General features: G+C 38.2%; 1 protein-coding gene across 2 annotated transcripts in view; it reads right to left on the minus strand.

The window, feature by feature from the left end:
- COG5 (component of oligomeric golgi complex 5) overlaps positions 1-21,976 on the minus strand; it is a 170,029-nt gene that overhangs the window by 87,701 nt on the left and 60,352 nt on the right. For both annotated transcript variants that reach the window (XM_030452100.1, XM_030452106.1), the window contains exon 7: positions 12,975-13,105. In XM_030452100.1, coding sequence (XP_030307960.1) covers positions 12,975-13,105 — 131 coding nt within the window. The remainder of the gene's footprint in view (positions 1-12,974; positions 13,106-21,976) is intronic.

Below are 21,976 nucleotides of genomic sequence, written 5' to 3' on the forward strand. Positions count from 1 at the left end.
ACTGCGGTCTAGATAAGACTGGCATAAAGAATAGGGTGAGGTAACCCTACTTGTGATTCACTTCAAAACTGCCAGGGTGTGACACTCAAACACTTAAGTCTCCCACTGTCTGCCCTAAATATGAAAAGAAAATGGAAAATGGATTATGAACTCTAAATTGAAATAAAAATCATTTTTGTCAGACCTTCCCTAAGTACTCAGAGCCAAGGTAAAAACCTTCCATGCACATGAAAGATTCAAAGGGATTGTTGAAAGAGATCCTTAAATAAAACAGCTTTAGGAAAAAACTATTGGAATTACAATTTGTTATCCATTATTAAAATTCAGGTGTTATCCCCCTAGTATTTTCCCTTGTTTGATTGACACATAAACTGTCAACTTAACTGCCATGAAATATAAATAAGGCCAAAAGGCATTACAGAAAACACAGATGCAAGCATCCCTGATAGAAGTCAGAATGTGAAAAACATGACAGTATTTTAGAATGCTTAGTACTTTTACCTGGAGCATACTGTACATTTACTAGTATAATTTTCAAGAAAAAAAAGGGAACTAATCACATGCTCATAAAAATGTACAGAGATAAAATGAAAATAGTCTTTACAATTTTAGTCTGCAAGAGAAATTATATCTGAGTATATTTATTTGTCAAGATGTAAGATTAATTTCCACTTCATATTCAACTATCAAGGCATAATGTATGACATATTACCATTGTAGAGAAAAAGACTTCAGTAGTAGAATAAAAAACTAATCTAAGATCCAATTTTTAGTTAAAGCCAACAACCTAATGTTTTCTAAAACTTCCTGTAACTTGTTTTAGAATTCAGGAAAAAAAAATTCTGAACAGGAGTAAAAGCTACACTAAAACTTTTCTCAGAAGAGAAAATCCCGAAGTTGTTCTATAAAATTCTAAGATTTCTAAACTGAATAGAGGACATAAAGTAAAAATACAGACCTGATTATTGAAAAAACTGAATTTTAAAATAATATGCATGAGATCAATTTTCAGATGTTCACAGGCCAGAGCATTATACCAATGACCCACTTTGGCTTTTGCACCAATTTTTTGAGGTCAGCCACCTAAGAGCAAAGTCTGCTTTATTTACATGGCTATACAATTTCTTGCAAAATTCAATACTGGTTAGTTCAATAAAAGTTAACTAGTTATTAAAGCCCTTGCTTTAAAAACATAGTTTGCAGCTCACAGTACTTATTTTTCTTCACACCTCACAGTTCACTGTCAAGTCTGTGTCCAGCACTACACAAGACAGACTACATGAGCAGGAGGATTCCTAACTCACTGTAGAAGTTTATGAATTCATTAATTTTATGATTCCTTTACAATCTGCACAGAAGCAACCTAAACTCAACACAGTGATACTTTCTCACTATGTCACAGATCAGAATCCTGTCAAAGGGTCTCCATGAAGAATGCTAATTGGTATTAAGGAGAAAAATATCCTTGACCAGGAGGCAGGTTAAGTTTAATTCTAAGGTGTGGTGGAAGTGCTGATGCTAAATTAAGGAGAGTGACTTCTCCAAATGTGGAGGAAAATGGCTTGTAGCAACACAGAATCTTAAAGCGTTTTCAGTCTGTGGAAAAGTTGCTTGTGTTTAAGAGGATTTTGAAACTCACATTCCTAGTTAGCAGTTTAAAAGGGGATAAAAAAGACAAAAAAGGATCTGCAGCAAAAAGCAACTGTGTAACATTAATGTTGTATCAAAATTTTGTACTGAGTGACATATATGTGTTCAGGAACAAGGCAGGTGTTCAATATGCACTACCCATAAGACCAGTAAAAATAATAATAACAAAATACAACCCTACATCTGATTTCAGGAAAATCCTTAATCTAAAATTCATAAGAACTAGGTGAATTATGTTTTCCTCAGATAAGTTGATGCCTTCATCCCAATACCTGCAAGGACAGCAACATTAAGCAGTAACAGCCTAATCTTCTGCAATACTGAGGTACTAAAAAACAATTAAATTATTGTAGACAACAAAACAAACAGGATTTTAGAACATGTCTCCATGGAAGAGTAAAACCTGCCGTGCAGGAGAACATATGGCACCTTCCCATCCTCCATGCTGGTAACTCCTACTCTGCCACACATTCCTCCCCAAATGCATATACATATAATCTTTGCTCACATACAGTGCTGGAGGAGGGAGAGAAAGACTTAGTGCAGTTCATCTCCCAGCTTCCTTTTTTCCCCACTCCTGGAAGGAGAGCTGCACAAAACCAAGCACCATGTGAGCTCTGGAGAGGGAATACAAATCAGCACCCAATAACCATTCTTACCTCTATGCTTTATGATTAAAGAGAGCAGACTGAAAATATCAACCCACTGCTCACCTAGCTTGCAGCACAGTCACACACTTCCATGCTTACATTCCTTAAGACTAACAGAGGCAGTAACATACTTGCTTAGCATGGTTCAGCAACCAGAGTACAAAGGATTTATTTCAGCTTGAACTAATTTTGGCTAGATTAAAGAAAACACTATCGTGGACATCTTTGCTATTATTTTATCTCTGTTACACAGTAAAGATGCTCCTTAAACTGTGGATTTCTAAAAAGTATGCTCAGGGACTTCCCAAGTAGTTTTATTTTGCCAACAATATTCACCAAGGAATTCATCACTCCCTATTGAGTTATAAAGGCTTTCACTCTGGAAAGTACACTACATACAGGACAAAACCACACCTCTGAAAATTAATCATATGAATCTGCAAAAAACTGCACATTTGAATCTCTGGCAGGAGATCTCTAAAGAAGTTACTTGGCTTGCCTTTCTTCTGTAATTCCTACATCTCTACCTGCCAGAAATGCTGGACGTGCCTCAGAATTTAGTGATTATTCATAATGCAAAAAGATGCACCACACCTTGCTAAAGAGCTTGTAAAAGAGTTGCTATCAAAATTCTACAAAGTCTATTTGAGTCTAGTTGAGGAACTTGATCATATTATTTAAATGGGTCAAACGTAGAAAATGGGTCAACTTCATCAGTTTGATAAAATACATATAAGCAGTTATGAAACCTAGAAAACTGAGGAGCAAAAACAATGCCTCTCTTTTTGTGCTGATTCTATAACACAAACTGGCATTTTATGCTGTTTGTTGCAGCTGTCTTTTTCAATTTAGACTAGCAAACATAAAGCAGCACCTTGTTGAAAGAAAAACAGTAAAGGAAAAAAATGACTGTTCAGACAGTGATGGATTCTCTAGAAAAGGCAATAAAAGAGGACATGGCACAAAAATATTTGTGGAAAATCAGACACTGTTTTCAGTTAATAAAAGCCTAATGACTTAAGGAATTAAGTATTTTCAGTTAGATGGGCATTGCAGACAGTTGTAGTAATATTGTTTACTTAAGTGAATTATAACTCTTGCCAAATAATTTTAAGATATTAAAGAAAAAGGCAATGATTCCCACTCAGGTATTAGACAGTCAGCCAAAACATTACTAAACACTTTCATTGCCATATGCATCACATTAATATTACATTAATTATTGAAGACTGATTAAATATGCATGCATCTATCCAAGCAGGTTTTTTCTCAAAAAGGATTCTCCTGCTTCCTGCTATTTTCAATATTTTCTTAAAGTTAGTGCTTTCTAGCCTATGCTTTGTATTAACTAATTATGAATTCCTTACACCACTTTGTAGTACCTGCCACTGAGGGAAGTGAAAAGGGAAAGCTGCTTCATGCTTCATTTGCCACTGACAACATCTGACTGGGGCTGTCTGCTTTGCAGTTTGATGAGAACGAGTCTGTGGAACATGTGTCCAGCAGATGTACAATTAAAGATCAAGAGCACTACCAGATGATTGCATGAGGAGCAGCTGAAGGCACTTGGTCTGTTTAGCCTGGAGGAGACTGAGGGGAGAGCTCAGGGCAGCTTGCTGCTTCCTCACTAGGGAAGGAGGAGGCACAGGCACTGACCTCTTCTCTCTGGTGACCGATGATAGGAAGATGTGCTTGGGGAAGTTTAGGTTAGATATTAGGAAAATGTTTTTCACCCTGAGGGCAGTTAGCAGTGGAACAGGCTAGCAGTTCCAGGGAAGCAGTTATGAAACCAAGCCTGCCTGAGTTCAAGAAGTGTTTGGATGATGCTCTAAGGCACATGGTGTGATTCTTGGGGTGCCCGACACAGGGACAGGAGTTGGACTTGATCATCCTGATGGGTCCTTTCCACACTCAGCAGATTCTATGATTTATGATCAACAAGGCACATCTCTCTCTTGTCCAAGACACCTAAAGTCCAAGGGCAACAACTCCTTTGGTGGGGTACAGAGGACACACAGAAAAGGAGGCAGCAGCTCTTGGTTACGCTGTGCTTGCCTGAGCCGGGGGTGACCTGCAGGAGCATTTCAGACACAGATACAGGGCTGTCACAGGGCAGGTGGCACCTTCAGCTAAGGTCACAGTTTGGAAATCAGTAGAGGTAAGACAGCAAAATGGCCAGTGTGAGGGGACTTCTTAATTTGGATTCAACATAACCTGTTAAGACAGAGATTTCAAACGTCTAATAAACAAGCACTACTACAGCTACTTTCTGTTTCCTTGCCTTGGGTTCTTGGGTTATCACCTTTACCACAGTTGCCCTGTATGAGGTCAAAGAAGGGCACACACTATATATTCCACTAAAGTTTTGCTGATCTGTTCTTTCTGAGATGGAATGGAGTTTCTTTCTAAATGGAGTTGTGTTGTATAAATGGTTCTGATGGGAAAAAACACAAAGCATAATGCAATGAAATAAAGCAATGGCTGGAGGTGAAATTAATTTAAAGAGGCATTAACATATGGGAATAATTAGCGGTTTCTCTTGTCCTATGGATTTCAAAATATTTTTTGCACCTGTATAACAAAACACAGAGCTAACACCTGAAGAATTATACAGAGATACACCTTAAAGTGTTTTATTGTTATTGTTGTTGATAGACCTGCTACTAACAATTTTTTCATATGTTATGCCAGTATTCTACCCTTCTTTTTTATGCACATTTTTAGTCCTTACATGCAGAGGTTGCAAGCTGCAAAATAAAAGTGAACCATATTGAAGCCAGACATTCATTTTAGCTATTCCAAGATTCAAAACATTCTATCATCTGTTCCTATGGAAACTGAAAGGATATTCTAGGTTATATCAGTATCAGCCGATTATGTTGCAGCAAAATCTGTGGTTTATTTTAATCCATAGTTCAGAGGTATACATTCATGCTTAGTGTTTAGCTTGGTGATTTTGAATTACTAAAGCACAGTTAACACTTCAGTTCCATTAGATCAGACTTCCAAATAAAATGAACTCTTTTAAGAACAAATAGTAAAGGGAAAATTTAGTAAGGTTGGGTTAATCCTCATAAAGTTTACCATTCAGATATACGATATAACTAATGCACACTTGAAACACTTGTTTTTATTGTTAGATGGGCCATAAGTTGCTATAGCACATCTTAACAGAATAGCTTAAGGAAGGAACAATTTTGATTCATTGAAAGCTCTTTCAGTAGTGCCATGCACCAGATGGCCAGATGAAGGAATCTGATTTAGCAAGTTAACAAGGTCACAAAAACAATAACCATAAAACTGAAGATGTAAAATAAAATGCAACATAAGGATGCTCCTCTGACAAAGAAATTTAAAGTTTAGGATAGAATAAAACTTGCAAAGATAAATAAACACATACAGTGAAAATTCTCTATATGCATAGAGAACTGTTGTAAAAGAAAAAACCAATAACAGTAGAAGCTAGTAGGATTTTAATTAAACAGACTCAAATGCCACTTTGATCTTTTAAACAAAGCAAATATGACAGCTATAACATGTTCAAATAAGTCTTCTCTGTCTACAATAGATTTACAAAAAGCCATAAAATGGGTGGCTAACACGAATTTAAATACAAAGACTTGGATCTCACCCTCTGTCTTCACTAAGCAAAACTATATGATTTAAAGTTAACTATAGCTACCACCCTCACCCTTACCAAAAGTAGCAAGCAGGTTCAAATTTTCCCTTTTACAGGCAATACTGTAGTCCTCTTACTCCCCATTCAAGTAATTGACTTCAAACTGAATAATCAAAAATGCCTTCCATTTTTATTTCATATTGTAGTCAATCGCTTTATTATGAAATAGCTGTTTCAGTCTAGTTTCCATCAGGATCTCCTCCAGGGAATCAAGATTGCGGAATAATATGGAAACAGAACATCTACTGCCTAAACTGTACTGTATTTGTTAAATTTTTTGAAAGTGATGAGGTTAAATTCCAAATTCTAGCTCTCAAAATAAAAATTAATGTCAGGAAAGAAAAGAGAAAAATTCAATGACTATGCTTTGACTTTAAAAAACATATGCTTAAGGTAGCATTTTAACTCCAGGTTTTCCAGAGGTATTATGTGGGTTCACTATGTACATATACATACAGTATATGGATAAAAAGATAACTGGTTGTGTGAGAAACACGAGGGGCTCTTTTCTTATGTTTCTACTTCATTTATTATTGTAATGATAATTTTGTAATTATGTCTACCTATGCAGTTATGCACATCTAAATAACAGCAACCAATTCCACTGACATTCTGAAGTACATATTTTTAATGGTATGATAAAATACGATAGCTAATAGGTAAAAACTGAAACTGGCAGGCAACACCATCTGGAAGTTAAAATTTTTCTATTGACTGCTGCAGTTGTTGCCCACCAGCAGGGGCTGTGTAACACATCCTAAGCTAAATGAAGGGAAGAGAAACATTATGAAGCCCTCTGCACAACCCTGGGGCACATGAAGTGGCATTCTCCTAAGCCAGTAGCCTTTGTTCTACAGCCAAGCACTTCTCCAGGGAGCTGACAGTTCTAGGCAGCATATCCATGCACTTGCACAGACCATTTTACTATATAGCATTCAAATCTGAAGATGACACTAAACTAGCAAAAACTAGTGCATTTTGGTTTAAATTGAAGTGTGAAAATATAAACTAATCTAGAAAAAAGGGATGTTTCAGTGAAACATATATTCTTGCTAAAGTATGCAAGACTGAAAAATAGAAACTCAAGATCACAGGACCTTGCCCAGACAGTGTTGCCTCAAGGCCCATGCACGTCTTTGGCAGTAATACTCAGCAGTAACTCATGAACACATTATCATCTTTTTGTAAGATTCACCAGAAAAGCGAAAAACAGAGCCCAATGCCAAACATTCTTACTATCTAGACATCTCCACGTGCATTTCCATCACTGGAAAATGCTGCCACAGGATAATAAAGAGCATGAATCAAGATTCGTGAGAGTACATTAAACACTGCCACTGCCCTCTGAAGGACTCAAGATTAATTTTGCCAATCTTGCCGTAACACTGCAAGACATAAACCCTCATCTCAGAGGACTCTGAAATGAAATAAATTATAAAACTTCTTAATCACCATAACTGGACAAATGCTTCTTTATGTGCATACTTTCCCCCTTTCAATCCCTTGGGAATAACAAAGAATATATTTTCTTTGAGATTTTTGACATGAGATTAAATGCCAGTCTATTAAAGATTTCAGATTGATTTCAACAATCTTGCCATAGCACTGCACAATGCCTCCAACTGTGTTCTGAGCTGCACCAAAAGAAGTGTGACCAGCAGGTGGAGGGAGCAAGAAGATTCTTCTCCTCTACTCTGCTCTGGTGAGTCCCCACCTGGAGTACTGTGTCCATCTCTGTATCCCCCAGCACAGGAAGAACATAATGCTGTCAGAGTCAGTCCTGAGGAGGCCCACAAAGATGCTCAGAGGGCTGAAACACCTCTCCTGTGAAGACAGGCTGAAAGAGTTGAGGCTGTTCAGCCTGGATAAGAGAAGGGTCCAGGGAAACCTTATAGCAGCCTTCCAGTACCTGAAGGGGTACCCTAACCCTAGCCCTCCAGAAAAGCTGGGGAGGGACTGTTTGCAAGGGCATGGACTGATAGAACAATGGGTAACATGCACACACTGGAAAAGAGTAGATTTGGGTTACACATTATGAAGAAATTCTTCAATGTAAGGGTGCTAAGACAAGACACTGGAAGAGGCTGCCCAGAGAATCTGTGGACACCCCCTCCTTGAAGTGTTCAAGGCCAGGCTGGATGGGACTTTGAGCAATCTGGTCTAATGGGACCAGGTTAGAAGGGACCTTTACAGATCAGCAACTCCAACTTCCCTGCTGTGGGCAGGGACACCTCTCAACTAGACTAGGTTGCTCAAAGCTTTGCTGAACGGGGCTGCATCCAGTTGGCAGCCGGTCACTAGTGGTGTCCCCCAAGGATCAGTGTTGGGCCCAGTTCTGTTCAATATCTTCATTGATGATTTAGATGAGGGGATTGAGTCCATCATCAGCAAATTCGCAGATGACACTAAGCTGGGGGGAAGTGTCGATCAACTGGAAGGCAGGAGGGCTCTGCAGAGGGACCTGGACAGACTGGAGAGTTGGGCTGATTCCAATGGGATGAGGTTCAAGAAGGCCAAGTGCCGGGCCACAACAACCCCATGGGGAGCTCCAGGCTGGACACTGAGTGGCTGAGAGCAGCCAGGCAGAAAGGGATCTGGGAGTCTGGATTGTCAGGAAGCTGAACATGAGCCAGCAGTGTGCCCAGGTGGCCAAGAAGGCCAGTGGCATCCTGGCCTGTATCAGGAACAGCGTGGCCAGCAGATCCAAGGAAGTGATTCTGCCCCTGTACTCAGCTCTGGTGAGGCCACACCTCAAGTACTGTGTCCAGTTCTGGGCCCTTCAGTTCAGGAAGGATATCGAGGTCCTGGAGCGGGTCCAAAGGAGGGCAACCAGGCTGGTTAAGGGACTCGAGCACAGACCCTATGAGGAGAGGCTGAGGGAGCTGGGGCTGTTCAGCCTAAAGAAGAGGTGTCTCAGGGGAGACCTCATCACTCTCTACAACTCCCTGAAAGGAGGGTGTAGCCAGGTGGGGGTTGGTCTCTTTTGCCAGATGACTTTCAACAAGACAAGAGGCCATGGTCTTAAGTTGTGCCAGGGGAAGTTTAGGTCAGATATTAGAAAGAATTTCTTTACGGAGAGGGTGATCAGACATTGGAATGGGCTGCCAAGGGAAGTAGTGGATTCTCCATCCCTGGAGATATTTAAAAAGAGACTGGATGTGGCACTCAGTGCCATGGTCTAGCAACCGCAACGGTGGTTCAAGGGTTGGACTCGATGATCTCTGAGGTCCCTTCCAACCCAGCCAATTCTATGATTCTATGAAAGCCTCATCCAACCTGGCCTTGAACACCTCTAGGGAGGGGACATCCACAGATTCTCTGGGCAATTTGTTCCAGAGTCTCACAACGCTCCTAGATACCCTAGTCCTCGCTATCTACATCTCAGCTAGTTATTAAAGTTTGTATTGGTGAAGTCAAAAATAAGAAACATTGTTTCCTTAACCTATTTCACACATATAAGTACAGACACGCAAAAATCCATCCTGCTTGCACAGAGCCCCATAACCTGTTAAAGCAGTCAACTTTGCTCAAAACTGGGGTTACCTCCTCAGAGGACTGAAGTTGAAGGAGATGGAAATACCCTTCTTTTCTGGACACACATGGCATGGCTTCTAATGCTACCCATCTTACCATAACCTAGAGGAACTAAGTTGGGCATCCCTGGCTGTAAGAACAAAGTACCACTAAGCATGACAATATATAGTAAAAAGGGTCTAAAGCATGACCTAAGCTGCAGAGGAAGTATAGCAGCAACAACACTGTGCCTGGTGAAACTGCTGTGCCAAGAATTACGCTATGCTAATATAATAAAGTTTCTCATTTCAAGCAATTCTTATTAATCAGATCTGCTTTGCTGCTGTTGAATACAGGGGTGAAGTGGTGTCAAGAGCAAAACTTGATTCCTCGCTTATGATTTGTCCTGTGAGCAAAAGACATGCTGAGGATACTTCAGACAGTTACAAGAGAGATATATACCTTTTTTTTCCTTTTAAACAAGAAAACATTGATGTCTCTTCTCTTAGGATGGTGACCTTAACTAAGTTCTTAATATATCTCTGTTAAAGCAGTCTCTCCTGATTTCTTTACTATCTGCCATTAACATGCTTACAGTCTGAAGGAATTCCACGGAATTCAGGACTAAACAGTAAGGACAGAATCCATTTTCTATTCTGCAGGTCATGAAAGAGCATCAGCCTACACTACCTACACAGAGTGTGCAACAAAGCATGACATGAATGACAATTCACAGAGAAGGCATGACAATAGAAATCCTGTTCATAGGCACTGTTAGCCCTGCTTGATCAGGGTTGATATTATTTGTATTACTTTTGTCAACAACAGCCAAGAATGTTTACTGTTTCTAAAAGGATCAGGAAGACAACCATGGGTGGCAGGTCAAGGAAAGTCTGTTAAGTCTAGACATGCTGACACACACTTCTAGTTTATACTCAGATGGTGTCTTTTAAGATACCACCATGAACACGAACAAGCCTCCACTTCTGCAGTAGTTCATAGATAATGCCAAACTTCTAAAGAAGAGGGAAAGAGATAATTCATTCTTCCTGAAGACAAATGCTAATGATGGACATGCAATAAAAATGTGAATTACATTGCAGAGAAAAAGGCACTGTATCACTTGGAGGCAAGTATCTGTTTTCATGTGCTACAGCTAAAGGTTATTTGGAGAAAACTGGGCACCACTCCTTAGCATGTGACTTACGTTTCATTAAATAAATAATCAAAATAACAAAAATGGTTTCCTACCCAAAAAAAGCAAATATATAAAAAATGTTCAAAGGGGCAGTTTACACTTTTTAGCTCTGTTCTTTATCAGATTTAGTTCTAAGACTTTTGCTTAAAAAGAGATACTTTTAGCTGTACTTAGGGTTTTTTTTTTTTACTTGTATTTACTATGTATTTTCTCTTCCTGCTTCATTTTCATGTATACACTGAGATACTCTAAAATGGTGATGTAAGACTAGCTTTCTTCTTACGGCATTGCTGAAAAGTGCTAAATGAAACACCAAAATGCAGCTCGCTACAAAGTGCAACACAGTGCAAATGCAGCAGCCTACACAGTGATCTCATCTATTATTTACACAGCAGATCAAAACAAAGGTGAAAACTAAAATGACAACTGTAAATATCAAATAACTGAAGAACCACCTGGACAAATACAGATGTACTATTCTCAAAGGTAGACTTAGATACCAGAATAGATACTAGCAGGAAAACAGCCCATCTGAGGAATTCTATAGTACAAAACAAAAGAAAAGACTAAGATCCCATGTCCTTTACTGAAAAACTCAGGGGTTGGAAAGTATAAATGTAAGCCAGCTGTCAATAAAGCACACAGCTACAAAAATAAGAATCAAAGACATGCTACCTGCTATTGTAAAAAGTCTAGATTTCTTGGGCAGTGTCTGCATGTAAATTTTCTAAAGCACACTATTTTTCCAACATTAAATCCACAAATCACATCCACCAACAAACCTGTGAAGCATACCCCAACACCTCTTCATGAAAACATCCCCACTTCTGATACGACTAAGGACTAATAATATTCTTCAAAACAATCTTCCATTTGCTGGAAACTGGCCCCTGGCTAAAGCACGACAGGCATATACTTTAATAATCCCTTGATTACCTGGATACAGCCTGGAACACCTAATAAATCTGTCTATTTTTCAAGTGGAGTGGGATTGATTTCCCCAGGGTTTCTTTGTCTGTTCCATTTTAGTACTTAATATGAAGAGAGAATTATCAGAGAAGGTCAAATCTGACATGAAAAACTAGAAGGAGCACACACTGATGAAGACTTTTGCTATGTTTAAAATAAATGTCCACTTGCTTTTTCTTAGGCCCTCTCTTTGTTCAGTCTTTATTTAACATTGCATACTCTTCACAGCTTGTAACAATTCCAAACACAGTTTGGCAAAATGCTCTAACAGCCAGGAATTTCAACATTTGAATAGTGATCATGTAAAAAATGCAGTGGTTTTTCTGCTGTTTTGCTATCAATAAATAGCCAAAGGCATTTACCACAATCACAATTTCTTACTGGAGAAAACGATTGTCATTAAGAGGTCTAAATAAAACTATGAGACACACTAATAATTTAAATACTCAGACATCTAACCAAGCCAATTTAATGAAGAGATTTTTCATTCTATATATATGCTTTTCATGTCAACCTTTACCAGTATAAGTCAATGCTATGCTGGACTTACTGGTAAATTTAACTATTGGTAACAAGCAGTATAAAAATGTCTTGATCCAGTCCTCTTTGTTCCCTAATTTAAACCCCAAATTTAATAGAAACTTGCACTAGACTTTTTTCCTCTTACTGTAGCAAGGGGGATTTAAAATACTTTTTTTTATTTTTTAAGAATACTAAAAAGTATAGACAAAAGAACATGAATTTTTAAAAAGCCAAGAAGACATCATTAATGATACTACAGATAGTTAAATAGACATAGCCAGGTTATTAAAAATGTAGATAATTATATTTAGTATGGGTGAATGTAATTATGCATATTCATTTTGATATTCCCTACAATGAATATTTACCTCATAGTTCAAAATGGCTCTCACAGTTATAACAGGAAATCTTTCATAGCATTTCAGTACACTACTGCGCATAGAAAATGTACGAATCTTCTTTTAAAAAATACATTTGCCAAATTTATGTATAAAGTTTGGCAATACTAGCCACGTAGCATACTACGCTTAGTGCAAAGTCCTATCAATCATCAAGCTTTTATCACAGTGTTTAGACTTAAAGTCTTCATTTCAGCACTTACTTTCTCCCAGATTTCAGGGTCAGATCCTGCAAAATTTTAATCTTGCAAAGACTGTATAATGCCAGTTTTGTCAACTTCTTTGGAAATTTCATGTATGAGAATTTCTCATCTAATACGTTTTCATGTTTAATCTCCATTAGGCAATGCTACACAAAACAGTTTGTTTTTCAAAGGAAGAAGAAAGTATTTTACCTGAGTCTCCACACCTTGCTCAAGCAACCTTTTAGCCTGATTTTCCACCTCAAGACGAGCTCTTGCAATAAAAAGCAGGTCATTTTCAATTACTTCTATTCCAGAGAGATCTATCCCTTGAGAAAGGTAATCTATAAAAGCAAAAAACATTGATAAGCATGACATAGGATAATAGAATGAATTAAACATACTAGAACATTGAGAAGTTACTGCTAGTTCCAAGGGACATTTTTGCATATAACACTTGAGAATAGAGTACATCAAGGTTATGTGTTACACCAGAAGAACTGAAAATAGAAAGATCACTACTCAAGAAAACATGGATATTAAATACACTGAATTTAGGTCAATGAACCTCTCAAAAACCCAGACACTGCCAAAGAGGTGCACAGCTGAAGAACTCCAGAATCTCAGTCTCAGGGCAGGAAGGGGCAAAAAGTCATCTTGTCCCATATGATTAATCAGATAATTAAGCTTCTCTAATCAGATGTTTGACTAAGCATAATTTGTCTAAGATCTGAAATCCCAAGTACATTATAAATTAATGGATTTCATTTATACTTTATAGATGTGACTTGCACTTCTAAATATTTGGGATCAAACACATAAGTATGGCAAGAAAAGAAAGCAATTATTTTTTCTTTTCTTTTTTCTTTTTTTTTTTTTTTAATTTACAGAAACATCAATAAAATCATTATAATGGATACCACCATCAGTACGGCATCTACAGATTACTGGGCTGTACTGGCAACTTCTGCAAGACAATCTATTCAAACTTTTGTCACTGTGCCTTGGCCACATCACTTCATCATTCACTAAGAGCCACCTCATAGTGAGAGCACTCCAGCTGGTGGAAAACCCAATACTTCATCCCCCTTTATCAAATGAGGTTTCAATCTGTGACATCCTTTCTCCCAGACACATTCACTTTCCTTTAAGGAGAGTGACACTGTAATACCTCCTTTTTTGGACTACTTAGGCTTTCCACATTTTAGATATAAAACACAAGCCAGGGAGTAAAACTGATATATTTACACTCCCTGAGGTCCCTGACCTCTACATTCCCTCCTGTTGCCTCTTTTCCTTGCACTCCTGACCTAAGTAGTGACCTGTCTTTGAAAGAAGGGCTGGAGGATGCCTTTTCCCAGATGTCTTTGTTTGTTAGTGACAATGGAATGGCAGGAACTGTGTATTCAGCTTCCTTCAGGTTATTTGAGATCTACAACTTACAGTGGGCTAGAACTCAATTCAAATGTTATGCAATAAACTCTTAACTATTGTACATTTTTGCAAATCAAACTGATTATGACCCTTGCTCTGAAATCCATGTTCCAGAAATATGGAAATCATGACCTGAGAACACCTGCTTTAGGCTCCTGAAGAACAGCCATATCTCTCCACTTAAAAATCTGAATCACATAATAAAGTATATGGGAACTGGATGATTAAATTTATAAAATAAACATTTCTGATCATGTGTGGATGCCCTAGATTATATTCACTGAGAAAAGTAAAAGCAGCATAAAGAAGTATAAAAAATATATAAAAAAAGTATACCACATACCCAGTGAACCTGAGGAACCTTCAGAGATAAACAACACTTTCCACCACCCCCAGCCCCCTTCTCCTTTTTTATCTTCCTAAATTTAAATAATCTCAGTTCCCCATGTTGAGGCAGCCAACACCTTTACACTACTGACTATCTCCAAGATAACACAGGACTACTCTCATTTACACATTTTTCAGCATTTTACTCAATTAAAAAGATCTTCCATTGCTTCTTGTGAAAGAACCAATAAAACTAACAAAATAATGGCCAAGGCATTTTACTCAGTGTCAGACACTTCCTTCATAAGACAATGTTCCACTATTTCCACTTGTAACAAGCCCACTATTACTTCCTAATAAACTTATCTTCCTTTTATGTCTTCCCAGTAAGTTTATTAAGCCACAGACTTAAGTTCCAACTAAGCTAATCGAACTTTTAAATTTTAGCCCTTCGTTGCCTATTATTTTTGTTTATTCACAATAAATTAATCTAAGCCTCAGATTAATTTTAGCAACCACATGTACACAACTGAACACGAAACCTCAAGTGAGTCACTTCACAGCTATGCAGAGAAGAACACCCTTGTACCTGCATATGGAAAACTGCATAAGAAACCAAAACAAAAGGTTTAGAGAAGTATTGCATAAAGCTTAGTAAGGTATAAAGGAGACCAACTCTCTCAACAGTACAGTACGTCATATTGGTTTTAATCTACTAAGAATAGAACTGCAAATGCTTTTGTCTGTATGCATTTCTGTAAAAATGGATCAGAGAAGTCAAAGGACAGCCCAGCAGCAGGACAGCACACCTCATGCTGCACCAGCTATTAATAAAGCCCTACAGCATCTTACAAAGCCACATTCCCAAGGGGCTACAGCAGCCACACTTACCAGTTACTGCCCTGCAAATCTGTACTGTGACTAAGATGCATAACTACAGCTGGACTGCTACATGAACCTATTAAAACTAACATTGAACTTCCACTAACTTCAGTTACCAACTTCAATGAGCAAGTGCAGACTGCTCTTCTGAGCCCTTTCCCTCAGCCACACAGAAAAAAAGTGTAAAGAACTACCCACAGATTAAGTCTACTGCCACAGTAAACAATCAAGTATTTTCTTGACAACATGAGATGAAAAAAGGTGCAAGTGTCATGAAAAGCTTACGTAGCCCACAAATTCAAGATCTGTTGTGGAGTTCACTTATGTTATAAAATCATATTTCTCAACTCCAGGCTGCTTAAACAAAATAAAATTTGAATATGGTTCTGATCTCCTAAATCTGAAGAAAACTCTGTGGAAGAGAACTAGGAAACAGTGTTTCTCCCTTATGTATTCTACCTCAAAATCTAAATTAAGCCACTTGATGTGCTAAAAATCTAATCCTTCTGATGGTGTTAAGAAAGGAACAGAAAGACCATGCTGCTTTGGTTTCTCCAAATACCTCCATCTGTGCTTCAGACTGGCAGCTATCTCCTGAAAAAATGCCAAAATCTGCAGCTTCATTCCAAATTTCCTGCAATCCTAGCACAATGATTTGGGACAATGTATTTCAGCAGGATTTGAAAACAGAGGGCCTTTCTGTGGGTTTAGTAGCTAGACATCTCACTATGGATGTACTTAGTTGTTATTCTAACCAGCAGAGAAGGCCTAGAAATCATATTATACTGTTTTCGGCAAGAAAAGTCATTTTCATACAGACAGCAGATCCATGTCAGAAACACCTGCAAATGATTTCCTGCCATTTCTTTGTCAGAGCAGAAGCTGCAACACAGACAGGATATGCACTTTTTGATAGTTTTTATTGTCTAAACAGACAGCATAATATTAGAAATCTCTACATTTGATTATTCTTAAGAATGATGCTGCCATTGCAGACAGCATGATGAAAGAGAGCAAAAGGGTGGTTGACACAAGGGCAGCCAGATCACAGCCTGAACCACAGTGCATATAGGATCCAGTTTATTTAAAGTATTGCGGAGGAACTCACAGCCAATTTTAGATAATAAAGAAACCGTGTCCCATGAAATACAACACAACTACTACCAGTTATTAACCCAGGGACCAGCAAATGTAGGATTTTGCTTCAGGCACTTATGAAATCATTATTCTGTTTCTTGCCGTGAGCAGTCAGTCGATACCACTGTGGTCACAATCAGAGGTGAGGGTGACATGGACTGTAAGGTACTTGTGTTTTCTCAGGAATTAAGCAGACACAATGGCTTATCTCCCAGTTAGCACAGACTGGGGGCTGGGGCACAGTTTAAAACCTGTCAGCCTTCCTCCTTCACCATAAAGCACTACAGTAAAACTATTGTTTTTAAAATAACAGATTTAGTGACTATAGCATTTATAATTGTTGGCTCTACCTTAAAAGATTTAAGAAGCACATATGTAACATGTTGTTAATTTTGAAATTACTTGTGTTTTAAACTAACTATGACTGACCTAAGCATCTTGTAACACCACATGTCCAGGCTGGATGCAGCCATGACAGTGACTGCCCTCACACCAGCATGGCACACAGCCCACTGCACCAGTCACTTCTGCTTGGTGGAGCTGGGAAGAAAATGAGAGGAGGGGACTGTAGGGCTATAGCCATTCCTCTGATAATTCTGCCTCTTTATATGGGTTCATAAAAACAAAGGCAAAGCTTTAACTCTGCCTTAGAGTGTTCCCTTCTAACCATCACACCTGATTAAGCATGGAAAGCACAGCTGGAAATTGCTTTTTAAGGATTTAAAATACAGACTGCCTGCTGAATCCTCTTGAACAAAAATATTCTATGTGAAGGCAGAATACACTGAGCCCTAGGAACCTGTGACATTTATAATCTACCTAAGCCTAATAAAGTGTTAGAACTTCTTGTTTCTTAAAGAAAAAATATTTTTGTCTTTACAGCTCCAAATTTTCTTGCTTTACTAAATCTGAACAGCTTTTCTAATCTTCTGGCCAAGACACTGCTTAGAAATATGGATTTTAAACCAGCATTTCCCAAATAGTTACGTAAGAGAAGTTTAATAGACAGAGATAAATCTGATATGTATATAGTACATTAAGTAGAAAAAATATACTTAAAGTAACATGACTAGCTTTTCTTAAGCTAAGTGATTCAACACAGAATCACTCTACTGTACGATTTTATTTTTTGTGACAATATGTAATGGAGATAAGAGAAATTCTAAATTACGCTTTCTGTAAGTATTAAAAGTTGTTTTGGAAAAAAAATAACTATGAAGCTAGCATCCCTATGAGCTCCACACAATCTGCATTATGCTCTTTATTTAGACTGAGTCAATTTTGTGCTTTTGCTAGAAATGGAAGAATCAACAGAAGTCTACCAAGGACAATCAGGTGCATTAACAAAGAGGAAATCAGGATATCCAGTAACAAACCAATGTGATCAGACTGTATCACTCAAGGGGGTACTTGAGCCAAACAAGAAATCCTTCTGCACTCTGAGATGTCACCTCAGTGACACTAGTAAAGAGGGGGAAAGAAGGAAAATAGAAGAGAGAAAATGGATTCTTTTGGAGCAAAAAACTAAGACGAGCACAACCACCACATGCAATGCATAGGTAGCAAGAATACAATGACAAAGTAAGAGGTGTTTCATGAGAGAGGAGAGGGGTGGGAAGCATTTGAATTTTGAATATTTGAATCACAGATTTTATTTTTACCTGTTTGAGGAAGGTTTGGGGCTTTATCTTTTGCATGGGCCATTTGTTTTCTTTTGCTTCTGCAGCTTTAGTTGCAGAAAATGGTGCTATCTGTACCCTAAGGCTTTTCTTTTTCCATAATGAAGAAAAATTACAGTGTTGGAAGAACCCTCTTATTTAAATTCCAAAAAGTCAACAGGGACAAACAATATACAAGAATTCTGCTGGGATTTAAGTATGCAGAAGATGAGATACTACTGAAAGATGATTTACCAAGAAACACTGTGCTAGACTGTCACACAGCAAACACTAGACTGCACACAGAACATCATTTGTACTGAAAATTTCTCTAGAGGTAACTTAAGCATCATAAAACATTGGCTGAAACTGTCCACTAGAAATAACATATTAAAAATAAAGGATGTCAAGATGGACTAAAACTGCAATATTATTACTTTAGGCTGATGAGTGCAGCCTGCCCTGAACAGAACACTGTCTCATTTCCACCTCCATGATTTGAACCTGCCTTCCTGTTCTTTAACTCCAGCCCAGTCTCCACATTTTAGCATTCATGAGAGCTTTTCCTCAAGTTACTTCTCATGTAAAGACATTCTCTCATCTGACTCGTGATGAGTATTTATGTCTGTTATACAAAATTACAAGGGACTGGACAGATACTGTAAAAGCACATAAAATCTTTCCTACAAGGGAGAAGTATTCAGTAATTACATTCAATTTCAGTTTTGATTGGGATTATTAAACTTTCAGTTGTTGGTTCTACAGCAGTGCCTAAATACAATCACAAACCAAACAAAATTCGTGGATTTACATGTCAGAAGTGCTGAGTGACCCATTTGAATTTTTTTCTATCTGCTTCTAAAGTACCTGAAAGTAATTTAATTCAAATTTCCAAACCAGGAAAACATTCATGGTCCTAATGGAAATGTTAGTTACAGCACCAGCTACTGAAAAGGAAGGTTGAGATCCTGCCTGCCCCACTTCTACCTGAACCAACAGCCTAGGATGCTGCTGGGCCTGAATGTGTCAATTTGTTTTTATCAATGCAGGTAATAAAAAGCTACAACCAGAGAACACAGTCTGAAACCCCAATACCTAAGCAGAAACCCAATGCCCACTCTTTGGTGAAAGCAACCTAATATTTTATATATTAGACCTTTATTCTCCAAGTGGAATAGGCAAACACCCTAACTTAAAGAACAACAGTCTGCTTCATGGAAGCACTTAGATTTTCCATGACATTGATGCATAAAGAAGGTGGAGAATAGGAAAAGCAGGCATGTTTGTAGGTCTTCAAAGTGGAAGCTGGTGCCTCCAAAAAGAACCTTTCTCCATGTTCTATTTAATAAGACTAATTCCCCACATAAGCTGAAATGACTGGTCCACACCCTGCACCAGGCACTGAACTACAAGCTGAAGCAAAGCTTATATTAAGACTTTAAATCAAGTGAAAGGGATCCCACTACAGTTACCATGAAACAGTATCTTACAGATATCTCATACAACATGAGCTTTTCAGAAAGAAATGGTTATTCCTATAAAAACTGCAGAGATTATGGTGTCTTGTAAAGTGCTCAAATAAGAACATCATAGCCCTACACTATGAGTCACATTATGTCATATATGTTAGATATAGTTTATAAAAACATTAAATTTAGTCTTAAATTATTAATTCTTAATTTTTTCTGCAAATATTATGAATTCATTATTAAAGAGGAAGAAAAATTTATTTTACTAAAATGCCAGTTACTGACAAAAGTCTTGCTATCTTTCCTTCCTTTTCCTACAGGACAAGGTTCCTGCAACCATTTCCTTTCCTTTGTGAAACAACTCTCTCCGCCACCAAAATGCCATTAAATTCCTATGAAAATTGATCTGCATATAACGAATTCCTACCAGCTTAAAAGTGAACTACCCATATGCATAATTCATAAGGTTTCAGGTTTTGGCTGTTTGAGCAACATTAAGTGAGGCAAAACTGTCCTCCTGGAGCCAGAAAATGAGTGTGGCTCATGGTGCTGTATTTCTATTTGCTTTCACAGACAGCAGGTTAATACACTCTTGTTGCTTAAGTCCAGAAAAGGAAATGGAATATATTTGAGAGCCAGGTATAGTTTTTGATAGATATTAAGCGGGGCATTAAAAATAAAAACAAAGCAAAACGCTTTTCAGTTTTTCTTATCAATCATATGCCAAGACTGGTTTAGTTTTAGAGAAACAATACTAAAACCAAACTGGTGGAAAGTATGTGATTCAAAGAAAGCAAATTCAAACCACTCATTTAAACACAGACAATTATTTTGTACTGTAAAAAAAAACCCTGACAGCTAAATTGTACAATCACAGAATCACAGAATGGTTTGGGTCAGAAGGGGCCTTTAAAGATCATCAAGTCCAAGCCCCTGCTATGGGCATGGACATCTTTCATTACATCATCTTGCTCAAAAGCCCTGACCAACCTGACCTTGAACACTTCCAAATGATAGGGCATTATCTTACCTGATTAAAGATGTACTTCAGAACAAAACTGAGAATTTAATGCTCTAAAATTAGAGGTCAAGCAGATACAAAACAATTGAACTTTTTCTAGCATGTTAAAACAAAGGGAAAATTTTCAGGTGCACAAGCAGGTTTGAATACGAAGGAATGGATTGTCATCCTATATTTGGGATCAGATTCGTTCCTTTCAAATGACTGTAGCTGATTTTGCCAAACAATATAGTTTGTGTTAAGACAGATGATTATTAAGGCACTACTAAATATGACCAATCATATCTACAGAGGAAATTTGTGATTCCTCTCCAGACTGCATGCATAGAACTCAAAAAACACACTCAAAGCTGATAACAATACTGGAGGAGTAGTGAGGAATACTGACTAGCTATTTTTAACATTATATTAAAGCTGCACTTAAATTGTCTTGAATGAAGAGTTAATTCCTACTGCTCTCTGAGCTGGAAATCAGATGCCAGGCGGGATCTGGAATTGATGGAAATTAGTTTGATATCTATTTTTATCATCATCGCTGACTTAACAATGAGCACCATATTTTGGAGACATGCCTGTGAAAATGCCATGATTCAGAAAATAGCTTAACATACCAAGACAAGCGTTACTTAGGTCTAATCACAAGTTATACCACACTACTCCCACATTCACTTAGGCCTAAAGCAAGAGTTGTTGAACTCCTTTAAGGTTCCCCCACCCACACACCATTAGCTCTCCTCCAGCCCTCCCCTCCCCCTGGAATACAGACTCACAACCCTACATAACCAGGGTTATGTAGCCTGCTATTTTCTATTTTTCCCACTGCCTCCTTGACAGCCAGGTTCAAAGGGGAGTGGGCAGTAACTCCCCATCCAATGGTGGCTGGTCAACCCTGGGGCCAATACAGTTTAATAACACTGTTACAAACCTGAGTGATGGGTAAAATTAACCCTGTGGTGGGTAAGTCTATGGGTGATGACAATTTGGGGAAAGTGCTCAATACTCTGCAGAACAGGGCTGCCATTCTGAAGAACTTCAACAACCTTGAGAAATTAACAGCCAGAAACATCGTGAAGTTCAGCAGCAAATTAAGCCCTGTTCACCTGGGATGGCATGACCCTGTGCCCCCAAACAGGTCGGATGTTCACTGCATGGAAAGAAGCTTTTCAGAAAAGGACCTGGTGGACAATAAGCTGAACATAAACCAGCAGTATGCTCCTGCAGCAAAGGTGTCCCACTGTGCATAGGACTGGGTGTAGCTGGTAGGTTGAGGGAAGTGACTTTTCTTTT

This window comes from Calypte anna, chromosome 1, assembly GCF_003957555.1.
Source record: "Calypte anna isolate BGI_N300 chromosome 1, bCalAnn1_v1.p, whole genome shotgun sequence".
NCBI classification, from domain to species: domain Eukaryota; kingdom Metazoa; phylum Chordata; class Aves; order Apodiformes; family Trochilidae; genus Calypte; species Calypte anna.